Genomic DNA, 20,715 nt, shown 5'->3' on the forward strand with positions numbered 1-20,715 from the left:
TCTTCCTTTAAAAGCCACAAGTAATTTTGCAAGGTTATTCCCTAACATAATAACTGGATCTTAAGTTTAAGTTTCTGGCCATTCATCATTGACCTATTTTGTATGGAAACATTTGCTGGCAGCTTATTAGTTGTTTATTAGAAATGCCTAAAACTTGGAATCCTTTCCCAGGAGGGGTGGGTTGGGCGCTCCCATCAGTCTGACTGTGGAACGGGTAGCACATTTATTGATCAAAAAAGATGCCGGATTCCCATTTACTTCTTCTACTCCTGTAATACTACTAACAGCATGCGACTCTTCTGATACTACTACCAGCACTCTCACACTCGTGTAATACTACTGAAAGCACACCACTCTTCTAACACTACTGACAGCACTCTTCTAACACTACTAACATCACTCTCACGCTCTTCTAATACTACTGACAGCACTCCTCATTCTAATACTAATAACATCACTCTTACACTCTTAATACTGCTGACAGCAAACCACTCTTCTGATACTACAAACAGCACTCTTCTAATACTACTACCAGCATTCTCACAATCCTGTAATACTACTGAAAGCACACCACTCTTCTAACACTACTGACAACACTCTTCTACACTACTAACATCACTCTCACACTCTTAATACTACTAACAGCAAAGCACTCTTCTGATACTACAGACAGCACTCTTCTAATACTACTAACATCACTCTCACACTCTTAATACTACTAACAGCAAAGCACTCTTCTGATACTACAGACAGCACTCTTCTAATACTACTACCAGCATTCTTACAATCCTGTAACACTACTGAAAGCACAGCACTCTTCTAACACTACTGACAGCACTCTTCTACACTACTAACATCACTCTCACACTCTTAATACTACTGACATCACTCCTCATTCTAATACTAATAACATCACTCTTACACTCTTAATACTACTAACAGCAAAGCACTCTTCTGATACTACTAGCATCACTCTCACAATCCTGTAATACTACTGAAAGCACACCACTCTTCTAACACTACTGACAACACTCTTCTACACTACTAACATCACTCTCACACTCTTAATACTACTGAAAGCAAACCACTCTTCTGATACTACAGGCAGCACTCTTCTAATACTACTAACATCACTCTCACACTCTTAATACTACTGACAGCATGCCACTCTTCTGAAACTACTACCGGCACTCTCACACTCCTGTAATAGTACTTAAAGCACACCACTCTTCTAACACTACTGACAGCACTCTTCTTATACTACTAACATCACCTCACACTCTTAATACTACTGACAGCAAACCACTCTTCTGATACTACAGACAGCACTCTTCTAATACTACTAACATCACTCTCACACTCTTAATACTAACAGCATGCCACTCTTCTGAAACTACTACCAGCACTCTCACACTCCTGTAATACTACTGAAAGCACAGCACTCTTCTAACACTACTGACAGCACTCTTCTAATACTACTAACATCACTCTCACACTCCTAATACTAACAGCATGCCACTCTTCTGAAACTACTACCAGCACTCTCACACTCCTGTAATACTACTGAAAGCACACCATTCTTCTAACACTACTGACAGCACTCTTCCAATACTACTAACAAGACTCTCACACCTCTTAATAGTACTGAAAGCACACCACCCTTCTAACACTACTGACAGCACTCTTCTAATACTACTAACATCGCTCTCAAACTCTTAATACTACTGACAGCAAAGCACTCTTCTGATACTACAGACAGCACTCTTCTAATACTACTAACACCACTCTCACACTCTTAATACTACAGTGGTGGGCTTTCAGTAGTATTACCGTAGTGGGAGAGTGCTGATAGTAGTATCAGAAGAGTAGCATGCTGTTAGTAGTATTAGGAGTGTGAGAATGATGTTAGTAGTATGTTTAATTGATGGAGCGCAAAGAGTGATATAAAATGATGGACTGAGAAAAAAGTAACTGGAAAATTGATGCAATTTAACGTAAATTGAAAACCAAAAACGAACTAGATAACCACAGCTGTGTGACTTGGAAGCCTATTATTTCTTGATACAGTCCTCGTTTGTGATTATGTTACAGTGCTCACATTATCATCTGCACTAGAAGAGATGGGAGCCTTTGGTGTCTGGTCACAGAAGCTCATTTACATACAGAGGGGGATGACACCCTGTTCACAACGCACAACACAACTTGTTTCTGTAAAATGTTTGTACACAGTACACTGTAAAGTGACTAAGGTAACAGTGTGACTGTTGTATGACATGAGTGGGCAGTCTCAGTTGTTGAGACCTGAATGTCTGCAGGGTGCATCTTTAGTTCTATCAGCTGTTTGAGAGAGGGGGACATTCTCACATTCTGGGGACACAGCTGCAAACAGCTCCCCTCATGGTTTTTACATTTTTCATCTAGTCAGTGCAGATTTCACCTAAGACAGTAACCTTTCCAGCTCAATGGTCTGCTTCCTGGAATCAGCCTGCTTTCCTGTTCCCATACTTTGGTCAGAAAAGGTAAATGTGTCTTTCACTAAAGTATCCTTAGCTCGCTTTTGGTAACGTGGGTTGAGCAAAAAGGCCATGCTCGAAAGTAAAGCAAAACAGTGGAAGTCACAAATTTCAATACAATGTAGTAAAAACTAAAGAGATAAAGAAATTCAACATTCAAACCAAGTTTAGATAAACAGTAATATTTAATAATTACTCTGGAGTAAAATCAAAACCAGGTCAGTGTTTTAAGGATTATTGATTAGCAAAACAGCTGTCCCAAAGAAAATAAAGGGCACAGTTAGTTCTGTCTTCGAAACCACAAAAAAAGACAATTAAGAACAAAAAGCAGATCCACTGACTCAATGATGAAGCCACATACACAATAGTATTTGTCCTCATTAGCCATGCTCAAGGTGGCACCAGTAAGTCCAGTTTGTGGTGATGATTATCACTGGAATTTGATTCAAGGTTTTGGACTCAATCGGTCCCAGAAGCTGACGAGATGCACAGAAGTGGCTTGAAGTTAAAAATGAACACAAAGTAGAGTTGGTTCATCAAGTTGAACCACAATTTACGGCCATCAAAATGCGTGAAACTTCAGGCAGTTACAACAGCTGGAAAGTCTTCAGAGCTCCGTGTTATGGAGATGGTTCAAGGTTGATGATCCCAGTGAAAGTACGGATTGCGGTGTGAGAACAAGCAGCGTACTGGAGCTCACGCTGATGGTTCAAACATGAAACTTGTAACCGTCAAGTTACATCACAACAGGTTCAAAGGTCAATCAACGCTTCAAACCCATATTTTAGTTATCCATGTGTAAAGGTAGAATACCAATGAAGGCAGCTCAAGGTGCAGGGATCTCAGATTTTGGGCTCTCGCTGCTTACATTGTAGCCGTACAGCGAGAGTAATAACTGTTCATCGTATAAGAATAAAAGCCCCTCAGAACCAGTTAACAGCAGATGAGATTTCAGCACCAATGTGCCGGTAAATACAACAGGTAATAGGAAGAGGAGAAGGGTACATATCAAATCAAATCATGATAACATGGTTAACAAAATGGAGAAAGTACCTTATCCTACTACTACAGTATCAAATAGCTGCTACAAGAGTCCCTCAGGAGGCCGAGGGGAGTAGCAAGTCCAGGAAAATTACTTCAAGATATTCGTTGCTGCTCTTCAGCCAAACAAACACATCAGACGAGTGCTCTGTTGTTTTCGCAGGATCATCCCATTCACTTTAATAACTGCCCAAGTGCGGCGTCCACTTTAGCATTACCACAAAAATGAAACTCTCAGGTTGAGTTGGACGCCTCGAGGCTATTCACAAATGTATCTTACACCTGTGTGTAATCTATACATGCAAGGATGCTCCTAGAGTAACTTTGCTACTTTTAGCTATTCACCATTACAAGTATAAAGTTACTGAAAAGTGTGGACTTCTACGTCTGCACACACTCAAATTTACAAATGAAACTTACTACATACAAAGTGGAGCAATAGAAGGTGCAGCACCACACATGGCCAACCACTAGTAATGCAACGCCCTCCCTTAGAAAATAATGGAGGGAGAGACCTAAGAATTGAACCCATTAGAAAATAAAGATAAAATAATGTGTTTTGCCTTATAAAACTACATATACCTTCAAAAGAATGCTGTAAAATGACATATACTTTAAAATTCATTAGTTTGTGATAACATATTTTAATCTTTTAATTTTAAAAATATTGCAACTATAAAAAAAATAATTAATTCTATACATACATTTTTAAGGATGTGTCCCCTCTGAACAGAGGTGAGTAAGGTAATTCAGTAATTCTGAGTACATAATAGGAAAATAAGATGATTTTATCTAGTTTGGATTTTTAAACAGATCTTTAAATATTTTTTTTTACATTTAAAATGAATTAAATATCTAATTAAAATACACATTATTACTGTAGCATTTCTTACTTTGTTCTATATTTAAAGTATATACAAGTTGCATTTGTATTTAACATAAAAATATTACATTTTTTTCAAGTGTAATGAACAATTGAAACATTCTTTATATTTTTTACACAGGGAAAATTCCACCCAAGTTGAAACTATAGAAGATTATATTGTTCTTAAAGTTCAATTAAAGGTGTCCCACCTAAATTAACATTTATATTATGTATTAATAATTTTGTGAAAAATGTGATGAAGAGCATTAATTATAACAAATGTAATTATACTTTTCTAAAAATGAATGTTATATTAGTGTTTCAATCAAACAGATGTTTTAAAACATTATAAAATAATGAGTTTTGTTTTCTTTTTAGATATTTTTTGCCATTGAATTTAATTTTTTTAGATTTTTAACTAATTTAAAATATTTAATTTACCATGATTTCCTATGGGGTTTTAATTCATGTCCGTAGCTCCATTATTATTTATGGGAGTGTGTTGCAATTCCAGTGGATGGCCGTATGTGTTGTTGCCCTTACTCCGGCTCTGAGCTGGAGTACATTTAGAACTGTTTTAGGTACATTAGGCCTGTAGTGACTTTAGAGGTTTGGTTTATAAATAGCAATGGGTTTACTCGTTTGTGGGTGAGTGCTTGTGATTCCCTAAATCCCTCCTTACTCCTTCCTTAGCCCTCCCCTTTATTCATAAATATTACACATTTTACACCCACTCCCCTCTGTACCTCTCACATTTACCCCACAAAAGTATACATGTGCAGAAACTAAGCAGTCGAGGCAGACAACTCTACAAAGAAAAAGATAGGAGAGGTAGAATGACCGCACGTAGTTTTTGAATAGCATTTTGTTGTATTTTAGTCATATAATAGTTTATGAATAGGCCTGATTATCTATGAGACTCTCTTGGGTGTATCTGATGTGATTGTAAAGCTGGTGAAACTGTCCTCGGCAGATAGGAAGCAGGTTCCATTTCTAGCAAAAAGGACATGGAAAGAGGTCAATAAAGTGGATCTTTGTAATACGAGGCCGTGTCCCCTCAGAACAAAAGTCATTAGGACTATTTATGGTGGGGCCAAGAATGGTTTGTATGGAGTTGGCCTTGTCTGTAGTGGTACAAAGACTAGAGAATGATGTGGTGGGATGTTACTGAGATCAACTACCAGTCCATCCATCACCTTTAGTTTTTCTCAATGATTGGCCCTAAGTGGCACAGACATGAACAGACGTTGGTCCCATAGAGACCTAGGACAAAGGGACTCCTGCTGCAGCTTCCTGCTGAGGCTCATTAAGGCTGGAAACAGTTTGAGGTTACTTAGATTCTTGATCCTAGGGGCGTGGCCTCAAAGTTCAGGATCGAATGGACTTAGTGGGTCAGAGCCACGGCTTATAAACACTCAGGGAGCAAAACACACTGAATGGAATGAGGCCACAAATAGTTACTAAGGAATTAAGTTATTACAAGCATTTCCATGCCTCGCTGTGTGCTTTTCTCAGTAGAGTTTGTAGGATAATCAATGGATTGATTTCTTTGTGGCTGCTTCATCTGAAGGTTTTGCGGTTCTGAAACTTCCCCCCAGGGTTTACAGTGAGCAAATTTTATTCTCCCACATTGTCTCTCTTATGTAGAAAGGTTACATTTACAACTGAAGTTTTTATCACATTGAGGGCACTGACAATTTTCTTTCTCGCTGTTGATTTTCATGTTGAATCAAATTGAATCTCCAGCAGACACTTCCCTGGCATTTAGAACAATTACAAGGTTTTTCCCGGTAAGTTCTTGCAGGTTGAGTGAGACCAGATTTCTGGCTGAAACTTTTACAGTATTCAGAGTGCTAAGAAGGTGAGTGCCCAGTGTGAGTTCTCTCATGTCTAGTGAGATTTATTTTCTGACTGAAGCTTTTCTGGCATTCTGAACACTGATACAGTTTATACCCAGTGTGAGTTTTCTCATGTCGAGAGAGCTCAGATTTCTGAATAAAGCTTTTCCAGCATTTAGAGCACTGATAAGGTTTTAGTCCAGTGTGAGTATTCTCATGTCGAGAGAGCTCAGATTTCTGAATAAAACTTTTCCAACATTCAGAGCACTGATAAGGTTTTTGCCCAGTGTGGGTTCTCTCATGTACAGTGAGGTTGGATTTCTGACTGAAGCTTTTCTGGCATTCAGAGCACGGATACGGTTTCTGCCCAGTGTGAGTTCTCTCATGTCGAGAGAGCTCAGATTTCTGAATAAAGCTTTTCCAGCATTCAGAGCACTGATAAGGTTTTAGTCCAGTGTGAGTATTCTCATGTCGAGAGAGCTCAGATTTCTGAATAAAACTTTTCCAACATTCAGAGCACTGATAAGGTTTTTGCCTAGTGTGGGTTTTCTCATGATACATTAAACTGGATTTCAGACCGAATTGTTTATGGCATTCTATGCATTGATAAGGTTTTTGCCCAGTGTGAGTGCTCTCATGGTTCGTGAGAGTTATTTTCCGACTGAAGCTTTTCTGGCATTCAGAGCACCGATACAGTTTGAGCCCAGTATGGACTCTCTCATGTACAGTTAAACTGAATTTCTGATGGAACCTTTTTGGGCATTCAGAACACTGATAGGGTTTATGCCCAGTGTGGATTCTTTCATGCACAGTAAGGTTGGATTTCCGACTGAAGCTTTTCCAGCATTCAGAGCACTGATAAGTTTTTTGTCCAGTATGAGTTCCTTGATGTCGAATCAGACTACGCCAATAACTGAAGCTTTTTTGGCACGTGGAGCACTGAAATGGTTTTTGACCAGTGTGGGTTTTCACATGTTGCATGAGAGAGGATTTGTGACTGAAGCTTTTCTGGCATTCAGGGCACTGGTAGGGTTTTTGTCCAGTGTGATTTCTCTTGTGTTTAGTGAGGTGGGATTGAAAACTAAAGCTGCTTTCACATTCTTTGCTCGTATTCAAGTTGTTTGTTTCTCCGATTTGGGTTTGTTCCTGGATACATGCCATCTTAAGAATAAATCTGATTCCAGAGCCTGTACTTGTTTATGTTACACTCAACATTAACTTATAAAATGCACTGCAGATGATCTTCATAACATTTGTATTTAACTAATTATAGTTTTTACCTGGAGATCATGTTCCTACCTTTAAAGACACCTATCTAACTTCTCTTATACACTTTCACTGAGGAGCCCCTTGTGTTTATTAAGATGCTCCTCGTGGATTCATTTTCTCCAAGTTATGCCTGGTGATTTTGTGACTCCAGTTTATTACATTTGATTTAGGAATTTTAAAAGCACTGACGAGGTCTTTGAGGTGTAGTGTTTGCCTGTTAAGTGTATTTGTTCACACAAGTAATGACAGATGATTAGGGCATGCCAGGGTGGTTTTATGTATTATCAATCACTCAACATTGGCCCCTTTTAAGCTTTCTGTGCCAGTACATGCTTTTTACACCTACCGGCTAAGGCTAAGGCATGTACATGATTGACTTTGAAGGTCTGGGAAACTTGGAAACCACTCGGATCAACCCAAGAGACAGATTTGGTGGGGAAAAATCTTCCTATATTGGAAATGATAATCCAGCGTCTTTGCTGTAACGACATCTGAGAAAGGGCATTTACAATGACTTTCTTTTAAACAATGTTTTCTCTCCTCTGAATCACAGGAGATGGAAACAAAAGCTTGCGATTGTAAACCAAGGATATTACTCTTCTTGACAGTTCTGTCACATCACATCTGCGGATACTGATCTGTTGGGGAGGGTTTGGGTCTATAAAGCTTTTCTCATAAACCATCAAACAGAATTTACAACACTGAGTATTCCCATGCGCACTGCGTGGGCATCAATTGTGCCCAATGTTCTCCTCAATCTCAGTTACTGACACTCAGTAAACATTTATGGTCAGTTTACTTTAGGGATTTGACAACTTTCACATTCACCAGTTTATTCCGCTCCAAGTTCCTCACCATTCCAAGCACATGGAAAGTGTTTCTTCTCTAGAGCTCCAGAATGTTTTAACTTTCCTTGAAATAATCATTTTCGTTGTGTTTCACTTAATTTAAAACTTTTTTTCTGTTCATGCTTCAGTCACCTGTAGAAACGGAGTCAGAGATTGTAAATGAACACAAAGAAAAATATTTATGACCTTATACTTTGCACAAAGAAAGTATTGACAAAAACAAGATAGGAAATCAGTTTGAGCTGCATTTCTGATAGTGGTGAAACAGTGTAGATCGGGAGCTTGGGATCACTGGAAATCAAGGATGGGGGAGCAAACATAGTGCATATTTAAGAAAGAAACTCAAGTTGCACATATATTGCGCCACAGATTCTCAGAAGCAGCCAACACTATCAATTTACACTCTCTGTGAAACAGGCTGGTATGTGTAATGGAGTAGGAGAACATACCCCTCGGGAATGGTGGAGCCCGCACCCTTCTGACAGTACATTTCCAAATTCTCCACAGACCAACGAGTGGGAGGACGGAGGAAACGAGACGGATAGCGTGGACGATGGGAGCGGCTCCTTTAAGTGGGCGTCGACATCTAAGGAGGAAGGCCCGGCACTACAGGACGTCACGAGAACCAGATTGGTGAAAACCCCGGAAGTACTGTATATGGGGTGTGGAGACACCGCGGAAGAGAAGGCGGGAGCGGAAGAGACGGAGAGCGGAAGCAGAGTCGAGGAAGGAGACCGAGAGGACCGTACGGAACATCGCGGAGGAGCAGACGGAGGGTCCGAGTCAAGAGGCAAGCCAGGAGGCCAACGACCCTGCGAACCGCCGTGCCACACTCCCGAGGGAGGAGTGTGGCTGTCACAGGTACGGTGGCGTTGGGCAGCCTGGGTTGGAAGACGGAGTGCTAGCGAATAGTGTGTATATATCCCTGTTTGTCACTTCCCTTTAAGCAATTCCTACCCTTCCAATACCCTTCTCCTTCCTTGTTTCCCTGCTCAAACCCACCCCTCTCTATGTCTGACACGGAGCACTGTTTGTAGATCGCTTGAATCACCGGGTTTATCCTCACACTCCCTGGGTCCCTTGGTGCAACCCTATTAGAGGACTGTGACCTAACGGCCTCCCTTCTTGTTGGTCTTTCTTTGCATGTGGCGAATCCATCGGTATCTGGAGCGAAGAACCCCTCTTCCTGAGTGAGGAAAACTATAGAAGACCAGCGCCACGGACCCCAGTACCTTTGCCCGGGAAAGACTGACCTTTAGGACCAGAAAGACGTTTATATCAAAGCCCATAAGAACCCTGAAAATAAAACCTTCTTTAAATCCTACACCTGGTGTCACGGTCGTCCCTACTCCCACGCCCACACTGGTGTCAGAAGTGGGACCATCCCCTCCAAAAGCGACCATGGCAATGGAACAGGTGATTCAGACTCTTATAGAAGGTCAACAAAAGCTGGAATGGGCAATAAGCCAACAGATTAACACCGCTGATGCCGACCGGGACTTGTTCCGAACCTCTATGTCCCAGCAACTGGACACCCTGCAAAAGGTTGTACAAACCCCCACCACCTCCTCACCCTTGGACAGAAGGCCTGTTGGACCTCATCCGTCAGGGGTAGCTTTACAAAAGTATGTGAGCGGGTAAGATCCCGACGCGTTCCTATTAAACTTCGAGCGCAGCAAGAGCCTGAGGGTGGCCTGAGGAAAAATGGCCCTTCTTTTTGGCCCCACTATTGACCGGAGAAGCCCAAACTGCCTATCAGGTGGCAAACCATTCAGGAACATCCTCCTATGCCGACATAAAAGCGGTAATTCTCGACCACCTAGGGATGGATGCAGAAGCATACAGACTCCGTTTCAGAAAGGAGAAGGGAATCCCGGGAGAGAACCCCAAAACCATGTATTTACGAGTCAAGATGGCCGCAGAAAAATGGCTCAGACCCAACATCAGGAGCAAGGAGGAGGTCATGACCAGCATCATACTGGAACAGTTTATGGAGGTTCTGCCTTATGGCACACAGAGATGGTTAAGGCAACACCCCGGTCTAACGGCGGCTCAAGCCATCGAGATGGCAGCCAACTACAACAGAGCAGCGCCCCGGACTTTTCCATGGGATACAGAAAGAAGCAATAAATCCACTCCCACTCAGTCCAAAACGGATAAAAAGAAGACGGTCCCCGAACCAATCAAACCGCGCCCGTTTAAACCGGAAGGACCCAGTATGAAGGGGCCACAGTGCTTCGAATGCGGAGAGTGGGGTCACATAGCCAGAATGTGCCCCCAACGAAGACCCCCGGAAGAACCCATGGAGGTCGGATATATTCCCCGGGCCGTTATGTACAACGCCGAAATGGGCCCATCCTTTTACGTAAGGGTACGAGTAAATAAGAAACTAGTGAAAGCCTTACTTGATTCAGGATGTCGACAGTCAGTCGTCCAGGAATGGCTGTTACACCCCACCCAGATAGGCCACGAAGGTACCGTCCACATTAGGTGTGTCCATAGGCGACGTAAAACCTTACCCTATGGCCCGGATAACCCTGCACCCGATAGGTAGAGAACCCTGCTCAGTGAAAGTGGGGGTGGTCCGGTCCTTACCAGAGGAGTTGATTATAGGGGTGGATAACCCAGATTTCCTGTCTTTGTTTAAAAGGGAGTTAAAAGACCGCCCTGCAGGAGCTTACCTGTCCATAGAGCCCTGGGTGATAGACAGGGGGTTTAAATTTGCACAGGCCAATGACCCCTCCCTATTAAATGCATGGGAGGCAGCTCATCTCCCTCAAGCCTCTCCAACCCAGGGATACCCCAGGTTCAGGATAGACAATGACCTACTCTATAGAGAAGGGAAGGAAGGAGAGCAAACCAAACTAGTGGTACCAAAGGATTTCAGGGAGCAGATTCTTTTCCACGCCCACACCCACCTAACCGCTGGACATAGTGGAAGTGAGAAAACGACACAGAATATATTGCGGCTCTTTTATTGGCCAGGTATGTATAAGGAGGCAGTAAATTACTGTAGACAATGCGAGGTGTGCCAAAAAAAGAACCTAACCCGACCGCCAGCGGTACCCCTACAGCCGCTACCAATCATAGGAAACCCGTTGGACAGGGTGGGGATGGACTTAATTGGTCCCTTACCCCGCACATCACAGGGACATACATATGCCCTCGTGGTGGTTGACTACAATACAAGGTTCCCAGAGGCCTTTGCCCTCAGTGCCCCGACTACCAAGAATGTAGCAGACAAACTGGTAGAGCTATTCTCAAGGGTGGGGTTTCCACGAGAAATCCTAACGGACCAGGGGACACCCTTTGTTTCCCGGATGATGAGAGAGGTATGTAAGATGCTTGACCTCCATCACATCCGAACGTCCGCCTACCATCCCCAGACAGATGGCCTCGTTGAGAGGTATAACAGGACATTAAAAACAACCCTTAAGAAGTTGTTAACCGCCGAAAACAAGGACTGGGACAGAATGCTACCCCTAGCACTATATGTGGTGAGAGCACAGGTACAGAGCAGTTTGGGATTTTCACCGTTTGAGCTACTGTACGGCCGCCAACCGCGTTCTCTTTTAGAGATAACCAGGGAAGCATGGGAAAAGGAGGAGGCCGCCGAACAGAGAAACCTGTTGGAATATACCCAGCAGTTAAGATCTAGACTGGGAAAACTAAGGGATTTGGCATACTCTAACTTAGAAAAAGCCCAAACTACTCAAAGATGGTATTATGATAAGGGAAAAAAATGGAGGACCCTAGAAAAAGGGGATTGGGCCTTGGTGCTCCGGCCCTCCTCCACACAAAAATTTCGGAGCGAGTGGAAGGGCCCCTATGAAGTGGTAGAGTCCTTTGGGCGTACCACCTACAGCCTACAAATGTCACCTAATAGGAGACAGACCTTCCACATCAATCTCCTTAAGAAATGGATCGGTCAACACCCCCGCCCAGAGAATCTAATATTACCAGCTGGTGGTACCGGGTCGACCCTGGAACATCTTCCAGTGAACGAAGAATTGACAGAGTCAGAAAGAAAGGAGTTAACAACGACTTTACTCCCCTTCTCTCCAATCTTCTCAGACACAACGGGTTGTACTCATATGGCTGAACACCAGATACACACAAAAGAAAGACAGGTAGTGAAACAGAGGGCCTATTGCAGTCCAGCCGCAAAAAGGGCAGACGTGAGGAAGGAAGTGCAGGAAATGCTCAGGCTAGGGGTGATAAGGCCTTCTAAAAGTAACTGGGCATCTCCCATAGTTATGGTTCCTAAACCCGATGGGTCTACCCGTTTTTGTATGGACTTCCGAGCCCTGAATGCTGTGTCGTCTTTTGATGCATTTCCAATACCCCGGGTGGATGAGCTAATAGAACGGATAGGGGACGCCCGATATATAAACACCCTTGACCTGACCAAGGGGTATTGGCAGGTACCACTCAGGGAGGAGGACTGACACAAAACAGCCTTTGCGACTGAGGATGGGCTCTTTGAATTCACTGTTCTCCCTTTTGGGCTCCATGGAGCCCCAGCTACTTTCCAGCGGTTAATGAACAGGGCGCTGGCACCAAACACCAAATACAGTTCGGTGTATCTTGATGATATAGTGATCTTTAGCACATCTTGGGAGGACCATTTGAAACATATAACCAACGTCCTAACCGCATTACAAGCAGCCGGACTCCATGTGAATGCAAGAAAGTCAAGAGCAGCATACCCTAAAGTAAAATACCTAGGATTCATGCTAGGGGAAGGTGTCATAGCCCCCCAGGAGGAAAAAATCAAAGCTATAACCAACACTCCTTTTCCATCCACGAAAAGGGAACTGAGAGCCTTCCTAGGTCTCATAGGATATTAAAGACGGTTCATCAGGAACTTTGCAGACCTTTCTAGTCCCCTAACCGACCTCCTGCAGAAACACATAAAGAACACCCTACCGAGCCCTTCCTCAGACGAGGCCCAGAAAGCCTTCCCGGCCCTAAAGACAGCCCTTACCACGAGCCCGGTTCTCATTCCACCGAACTTTGGTAAACCCTTTTCCCTAGCCACAGATGCCTCAGACACGGGCATTGGGGCCGTGTTATCACAGGAAGGGGAGGACGGAGCCGAACATCCCGTACTCTATATAAGCAGAAAGCTCCACCCAAGGGAACGGAAATATCCCACGGTAGAAAAAGAGTGCTTGGCCATCCAATGGGCAATAGACAAGTTGAGGTACTACCTGGAAGGTAAGGCCTTCCTTCTTCACTCAGATCACGCACCCCTTCAGTGGATGCAGAGAAACCGTTCCCAAAACGTCAGAAAACTGCGCTGGTTTCTATTCCTCCAACCTTTTGCCTTCACGGTAGTATATCGGAAGGGGGTGGACAACGGGAATGCCGATTTTCTCTCCAGGATGCCCATTCTCCCCGATCGGGAGAATCCAGGGGGGGAGGAATGTAATGGAGTAGGAGAACATACCCCTCGGGAATGGTGGAGCCCGCACCCTTCTGACAGTACATTTCTGACTTCTCCACAGGCCAACGAGTGGGAGGACGGAGGAAACGAGACGGATAGCATGGACGAAGAGAGCGGCTCCTTTAAGTGGGCGTCGACATCTAAGGAGGAAGGCCCGGCACTACAGGACGTCACGAGAACCAGATTGGTGAAAACCCCGGAAGTACTGTATACGGGGTATGGAGACACAGCAGAGGAGAAGGCGGGAGCGGAAGAGACGGAGAGCGGAAGCAGAGTCGAGGAAGGAGACCGAGAGGACCGTACAGAACATCGCGGAGGAGCAGACGGAGGGTCCGAGTCAAGAGGCGAGCCAGGAGGCCAACGGCACTGCGAACCGCCGTGCCACACTCCCGAGGGAGGAGTGTGGCTGTCACAGGTACGGCGGCGTTGGGCAGCCTGGGTGGGAAGACAGAGTGCTAGCGAATAGTGTGTATATATCCCTGTTTGTCACTTCCCTTTAAGCAATTCCTACCCTTCCAATACCCTTCTCCTTCCTTGTTTCCCTGCTCAAACCCACCCCTCTCTATGTCTGACACGGAGGCCTCCCTTCTTGTTGGTCTTTCATTGCATGTGGCGAATCCATCGGTATCTGGAGCGAAGACCCCCTCTTCCTCATTGAGGAAAACTATAGAAGACCAGCGCCACGGACCCCAGTACCTTTGCCCGGGAAAGACTGACCTTTAGGACCAGAAAGACGTTTATATCAAAGCCCATAAGAACCCTGAAAATAAAACCTTCTTTAAATCCTACACCTGGTGTCACAGTCGTCCCTACTCCCACGCCCACAGTATGATAGTGAGATATTTGTAATTCTTTTAATGAATTATTAAATGTTACTTACTCCCCTACTCCCTTAAATTATTCATCTATTCCTTTTCCAATGATCTAGGAAGGGACATTTTATTGACCAACGAAATAGGCCTTGTTGCACTCAGTGCTTTAAATGGCACTGTAGACTGAGGCTGTGTCCAGTTAGCTCAGTGGAATTCACTATTTCAAATTGTGCGGATGATATGGACTTACTTGGTGGCTCAGAACTCATCACACTCCTCCGACAGGACCCGGGCAATGCAACACCTGAAAAAGAGAAAAAAACAGCACAACAGTAAAGGAAACTAAAAAGGGTCAAGAAAAGAGAAACACCAAATAGAGGAAAGAGAAAAAAAAAGCTATATTCCACTTTGACCACATGTTCCAGCACAGGAAACTGTGCAGCAGATGCTTATGAACCCATAAGTTATATCTAAACACTGTGCCCCCAAGGTCCGCACCAGGGGCGGCTCCACCGGTTGCACCACCCTAAAGCAAGCACTGTGTGCATGTGTCCACACATTTGTACTGTGTCTTTTGCTTGTAATAGACAAGACAGAAAATGGCAGGATGGGAGTGCGTAAAAAGATGGAAGACAGATCCAGAGAGAAAATATGCTGAAAGAACGGACAAAGGGAGGATAGTACAAAGTGGTGTTGAGGAGGAGACAAATGTGCCAATAGTTAAGGAACTGCTGGGCAAAACTGACCTAAACGGAACTGACCTTGCACTACAACCCAACATGGTAATTATCAGAAGTTTGATAACAACAAGAATAGTGCACACAGGGAGTCAAATATTGAAGTGAAGAGACAGAAACAAAACAGAGAACAAGAAAGTGAATAGAGAAAGAAGAAACAGGGGAAAAGGAAACTTAGAGTTATCGGAATCCTTACCTGGCAGTTATTTTATTTTGTGTTCCTCCAAGGGTGGCAGCCACAATGCACTGACTGGTCATTCCAGAATACCTTGAAAGGAAGGAAAGAAATAGTTTTGTGTCAGACGGCAAATACACTTCATCCCATCTTCCAAACAACCGTCCTGAACTTACAAAACAAAAGAATTTCTTGTTCTCTGGAGGCCATTGTGAAGCAACTATGGTTAATGAATAAGTAATTTTTTGGTTCACCAAGAACCACGATCCCTTGCTGGAAAAGGTCTCTGTGAATATAGAGTGCACTCACAGTCCCAGAGAACAAACCCTAACAACCCAGTCCACTTCATAAGCACATCTTTCCATTTACAGATCATGAAACTTGCAAATCAAAAAAATCTGGTTAGCAAAGGTATGTTAATGTCCTTGTACATAATTCTGCCCACACTTCATAAATCTACCACACTCTTAGATTTATAGAAACCATGCTCTCTCAGTTCAAGTTCAAGTTGATACAGAGTTCGAATGCTGAGCAATGTAAGCAACAAGGCATCAATGTGTTGGCGCTTTTTATTGATAAATTATCTGAAGGGATGATGTGGAGGGTCAGTGTCTTTTGAGCCCTATAGGACAGCGACCAAAGTACTAGAACATTGGAATAAATCCTTCACGAGACAAAGCTTGAAACACTGAAATGTTGAGACCTCCATTGGAGACAACGGAGCAGCAGCAGCCTATACAACCTGATCTAGGCCCGCTGCTCTCAACATTACAATGTCCTTATACACAGCCTCTGCCTCTCTGAAATACATGGAGTGGGCAGGAGAAAGCAAAGTAAAGAGCCTGCAGTAGGGCACACAGGAGCCTCCCCCATTCCTCCTCCCGTAGCTCGCAGTGTCTATGGCGTCTCAAAGGGAGGCGTGGGGGTCCTGCTCATTTCCTGCATCTGTTTCGGCTTACCTGAATGATGAAAATCAGTTTAGACGAGCCCAGGGAGAGCCAGGGGCTGACTTCAGCCTCCTTTCACAGCTATTGCTGTGAATGTTCAACAATTAACCACCGTGGTCCCGCATGCGGCTGTTAACTGTTGAACATTCACAGCAAAATCTGTGAAACAAAGGTTCCGGAGTACCGGAGGTGTTTCAACCACCTCGGTCCCTGGGACACTGTTGCTTTATTAATTAACATATTCTGCCCTCATGGGGAATACAGTGTAATGACCTTATAGTCAGCAATAGCAGGCAATACTGCCCATTAAAGGACCGCTCCCTTGGTAAAGGCCCTTGCCTTTGGAGCTACAACAAGCTTCAAAGCTATATTAAAGGTTTCAAATAATTACTGAACATGGTTACTCAGTCAGAGAAATAATTATCATAATATTTGCAGGAGGATCACATTTTGGTAACCTCCAAAGTATATCAAAAGCCAGAATCAGAACTAACTCTATCCGTAAAGTCAATAGACAGATCACCACAACAAATGTGTGCTACGAAATAAGAAAACATTTTTTTTATAATATCAAATAGCAAACTGATATAGAACCTGCTTATTTGGAAATCAAGGAAAAGTTCTTAAGTTTTTAGACAGAGAGAACACATTATTGACATGGTTCATGATGTGGTAAAAATGACAGCAATCAATGAATGTTCATGAAAGCATGGCACAACAAAATGTAATTTAATAAACCACACCTACAAAATGAATAATTAATTGTGACTCTTCCCCAAAAAGCCACAAGTCATTTTACAAGGTGATTCCCTAACATATTAACTGTATCTTAATCACAGTTTAAGTTTCTGGCCATTCATGTATGACCCAATTTGTACGGGAACATTTGCTGACAGCTCATTAGTTGTTTATTAGAAATGCCTACAACTTGGACTCCTTTCCCAAGAGGGGTGGGTTGGGAGCTCCCGTCAGTCTGACTGTGGAACGGGAGGCACATTTATTGATTAAAAGTGATGCTGGATTCCCATTTACTTCTTCCACAAAAGGGCCACTCTGGGTGACCTCTAGGACTGCCCCAAGCATGCAATCCTTCTCCCGTCTCAGGCACCGTCATTGTGTCTGATTCAGTCCAGTAGAAACTCTAGTGTAGATGCAAGTCGTGGAAAATCCTTATTAATCACTAAAGGATTTTGTTGAAATCCTGAATTTGTTGAGAATTTGGCGTTCTATTCTGCATTGGGCTGTGGGACTATCTGGACTGAAGGCATGTTCCAATATATCTGCCTTTGATTCTGCATGCTCGTAACAAAGGCCATTTGGGCTGGGACAATTGACTGAGACATCCCTTTCGGTGCCATCTGATTCATGTTCCAGTTTCCCAGGTTCCTGCAAACATCGCACAGATCATGTCTTATTCTGCACATTATTAGCGTTTGAGGTATTTAAATTGCCACTGTTAGTAAAACATATACCCTAAGCAGGGCCGTACTGGCCTTAATGGGCTTCCGGTTTTTCCCCAGGAAGCTATAAGAGTGGGGACCGATTGTTTAGTGCCGGGAAACATATTGTGTTCAAGGCAGGGGAAACCCAATAAACCCTTGTAGGCTTGGGCACTGTATAGTTAAGGTCAGAATGTGCTACAAGGGATTTGTTTGAGGAAGATTAAATTTAAACAATGAGTTGTACATATGTAACACACTCCTCGTCAGTGCGTCGTGTCCGACGCACTGACGAGGATACTTTGTTTGCCGTTCGAACACCACCTGATTACTGAATAAATTTGAACCCAGCTTACTTCTGTGGGTTATTCTCCACAAATCCCTGTTTGTGTCCCGTGGTTGACTACTTGCTCCACGTCATTGCTGTTCCCGTGTTCGTTTAGGCATTCATATGGAAATTCAAGGGAGTTTTCTTCTGCATAGAAAAACATCGTCCTGATGATGGTCTATTAGACGTCTGCCCTTTAGACCGAAACGTCGACATTCCATCATCTCCTTCACAGTTGCTTTGTCACCAATTCACAACCATTCTTTATTAATTAATTTAGGTTGTGTTATTTATCATTTGGAGTTGATGATTTCAGTTGTGAACTGTAGAGAAAATATCATCCATCTCTGTTCATGACCCTTTTCTCTAATTAATTTGTTTGTATTTATTTCCCCTCTTTTGTTGCAGTAAAAATATTTTTTCAAATACAATTTTTTTGCTCTATGTGTTCCTTTCCTTCCAGTAATACATTTACCATGTTGATATAAGACGGTCATCCTGTGGATACTCCTGAGTGTGTTACATATGTACAACTCATTGTTTAAATTTAATCCGGGAAACATATTGGTCACTCGGGGCTGGTTTTGCTGTGGTGCTGCTATATCGCCCCCCCCCCCCCCCAGCAACAAAAGAGGCAGGGAGCTGGTCCGTCAAAATTGTCAGGCCTGGTTTGGGTTCCCAGTACCGCCCTGACCCAGAGGAACAACATTTCCTCCTTCCACATACTGAACTTCATTATTCTGTACACCAACGCCGTGCATATCCAAATTCATACCAGCAACAAACCCAGAATCAAAACAAGAATACAATCCGTGAGAACCACTTTCGTCACCCGTCTCGAAAAATGTTGTCTGAGCGCTCATTATTATTATTTTGATCTTCTTCTGCTTAGTAATACAATTGTCACTACAGTACTTTGGTTACAACAAAGTCTCATCCAGAATGTTGGTCTGCAGCGCCTCACATTTTGCTGGACATGTGCACTAACCTCTGGATGCAACGCTAAATGATGCGTCCTCTTTCACCCGGTCTTCGACTTTGCAATATTGTCTGTAAATCTGCATTATTCTCTTGTAATACATAATAAAATATTTTGAGGCGCTTCACTCTGAGGCTCTTCAATTGAACAGGCCCCGCCTCCTCTGCACCCCTGGACAGGCCTCACCTCCTCTTCACCTCCTGGACAGGCCTCTGCACCCCTGGACAGGCCTCTCATCCTCTGTACCCCTGGACAGGCCTCACCTCCTCTGCACCCCTGGACAGGCCTCTCCTCCTCTGCATACCTGGACAGGCCTCTCCTCCTCTGCACCCCTGGACAGGCCTCTCCTCCTCCGCACCCCTGGACAGGCCTCCGCTCCTCTGCACCCCTGAACAGGCATCACCTCCTCTGCACCCCTGGACAGGCATCACCTCCTCTGCACCCCTGGACAGGCCTCTCCTCCTCTGCCCCCCTGGACAGGCCTCACCTCCTATGCACCCCTGGACGGTCCTCTCCTACTCTGCACCCCTGGACGGGCCTCGCCTCCAATGCACCCTGGACAGGCCACTCCTCCTCTGCATTCTTGGACAGGTCTCACCTCCTTTTCACCCCTGGACAGGCCTCGTCTCCTCTGGGCCTCTGGACAGGCCTCACCTCCTCTTTACCCCCTGGACAGGCCTCTGCACCCCTGGACAGGCCTCTACTCCTCTGCACCCCTGGACAGGCCTCGCCTCCTCTGCACCCCTGGACAGGCCTCTCCTCCTCTGCACCCTTGGACAGGCCTCTCCTCCTCTGCACCCTCCGGACAGGCTTCACCTCCTCTGCACCCCTGGACAGGCCTCACCTCCTCTGCACCCGGGACAGGCCTCTCCTCCTCTGTACCCCTGGACAGGCCTCTCCTCCTCTACACCTCCTGGACAGGCCTCTGCACCCCTGGACAGGCCTCTCATCCTCTGTACCCCTGGACAGGCCTCACCTCCTCTGCACCCCTGGACAGGCCTCTCCTCCTCTGCATACCTGGACAGGCCTCTCCTCCTCTGCACCCCTGGACAGGCCTCTCCTCCTCTGCGCCCCTGGACAGGCCTCTCCACCTCTGCACCCCTGGACAGGCCTCTCCTCCTCTGCACCCCTGGACAGGCCTCACCTCCTGTGCTCTCTCCTCCTCCTGGGTCTGGGGGGAGGGGGTCTTTGAGGGTCTGAAGATGGAGGTAACTGCAAACACAGACAGACAGGGCTCCTCCCGCCTCTGCAACAGGCTGGACAAGGAGGAAGTGATGTCAGCACTTGCTGCTGATGCTGTTTCTGCCACCCCTTACCTGGAAAAGGAAACCCTTCTCACTTTCATCCACTGTACAGCTCAGTTGGTTTCATCAGCAGACGAGGTGCGCCCTCTGGTGGACGCTGACAGAACCGCCACCTCCAGGCTCCAGAAGTGAATACATTTCACACAAACAAGTACTGGTGCCTGTAAAGAC

General features: G+C 44.6%; 2 protein-coding genes across 3 annotated transcripts in view; one reads left to right on the forward strand and one right to left on the reverse strand.

Annotated features, from left to right (window-relative positions):
* Positions 1–5,581: 5,581 nt before the first annotated feature.
* On the reverse strand, positions 5,582–19,591 carry LOC147737400 (uncharacterized). 2 transcript variants are annotated; one of them, XM_086928645.1, is made up of 4 exons: positions 19,545–19,591; positions 15,569–15,640; positions 14,886–14,939; positions 5,582–8,506 (listed from the first exon to the last, which is right to left on the reverse strand). In XM_086928645.1, the coding sequence occupies exon 4, from the start codon at positions 7,416–7,418 to the stop codon at positions 6,273–6,275; it is 1,146 nt and encodes a 381-aa protein (XP_086784771.1). In that variant the 5' UTR covers positions 7,419–8,506; positions 14,886–14,939; positions 15,569–15,640; positions 19,545–19,591; the 3' UTR covers positions 5,582–6,272. The 2 variants fall into 2 exon arrangements, with proteins under 2 accessions (XP_086784771.1, XP_086784716.1); XM_086928590.1 differs by having other exon boundaries at positions 19,504–19,590.
* Positions 10,068–20,715, forward strand: part of LOC147737401 (uncharacterized) — a gene marked incomplete at its 5' end in the record, with an annotated part of 249,200 nt that continues 238,552 nt past the window's right edge. Inside the window, one exon of the mRNA XM_086923880.1 lies at positions 10,068–10,739. Within this exon, the coding sequence (XP_086780006.1) occupies positions 10,068–10,739 (672 nt within the window). The remainder of the gene's footprint in view (positions 10,740–20,715) is intronic.

Source organism: Lissotriton vulgaris, chromosome 1_1, assembly GCF_964263255.1.
Source record: "Lissotriton vulgaris chromosome 1_1, aLisVul1.2, whole genome shotgun sequence".
NCBI lineage: Eukaryota > Metazoa > Chordata > Amphibia > Caudata > Salamandridae > Lissotriton > Lissotriton vulgaris.

Bases quoted from the DNA above. Each gene is read 5' to 3' on its own strand.
- LOC147737400 (XM_086928645.1), bottom strand. From the start codon at position 7,418: ATGGCATGTATCCAGGAACAAACCCAAATCGGAGAAACAAACAACTTG.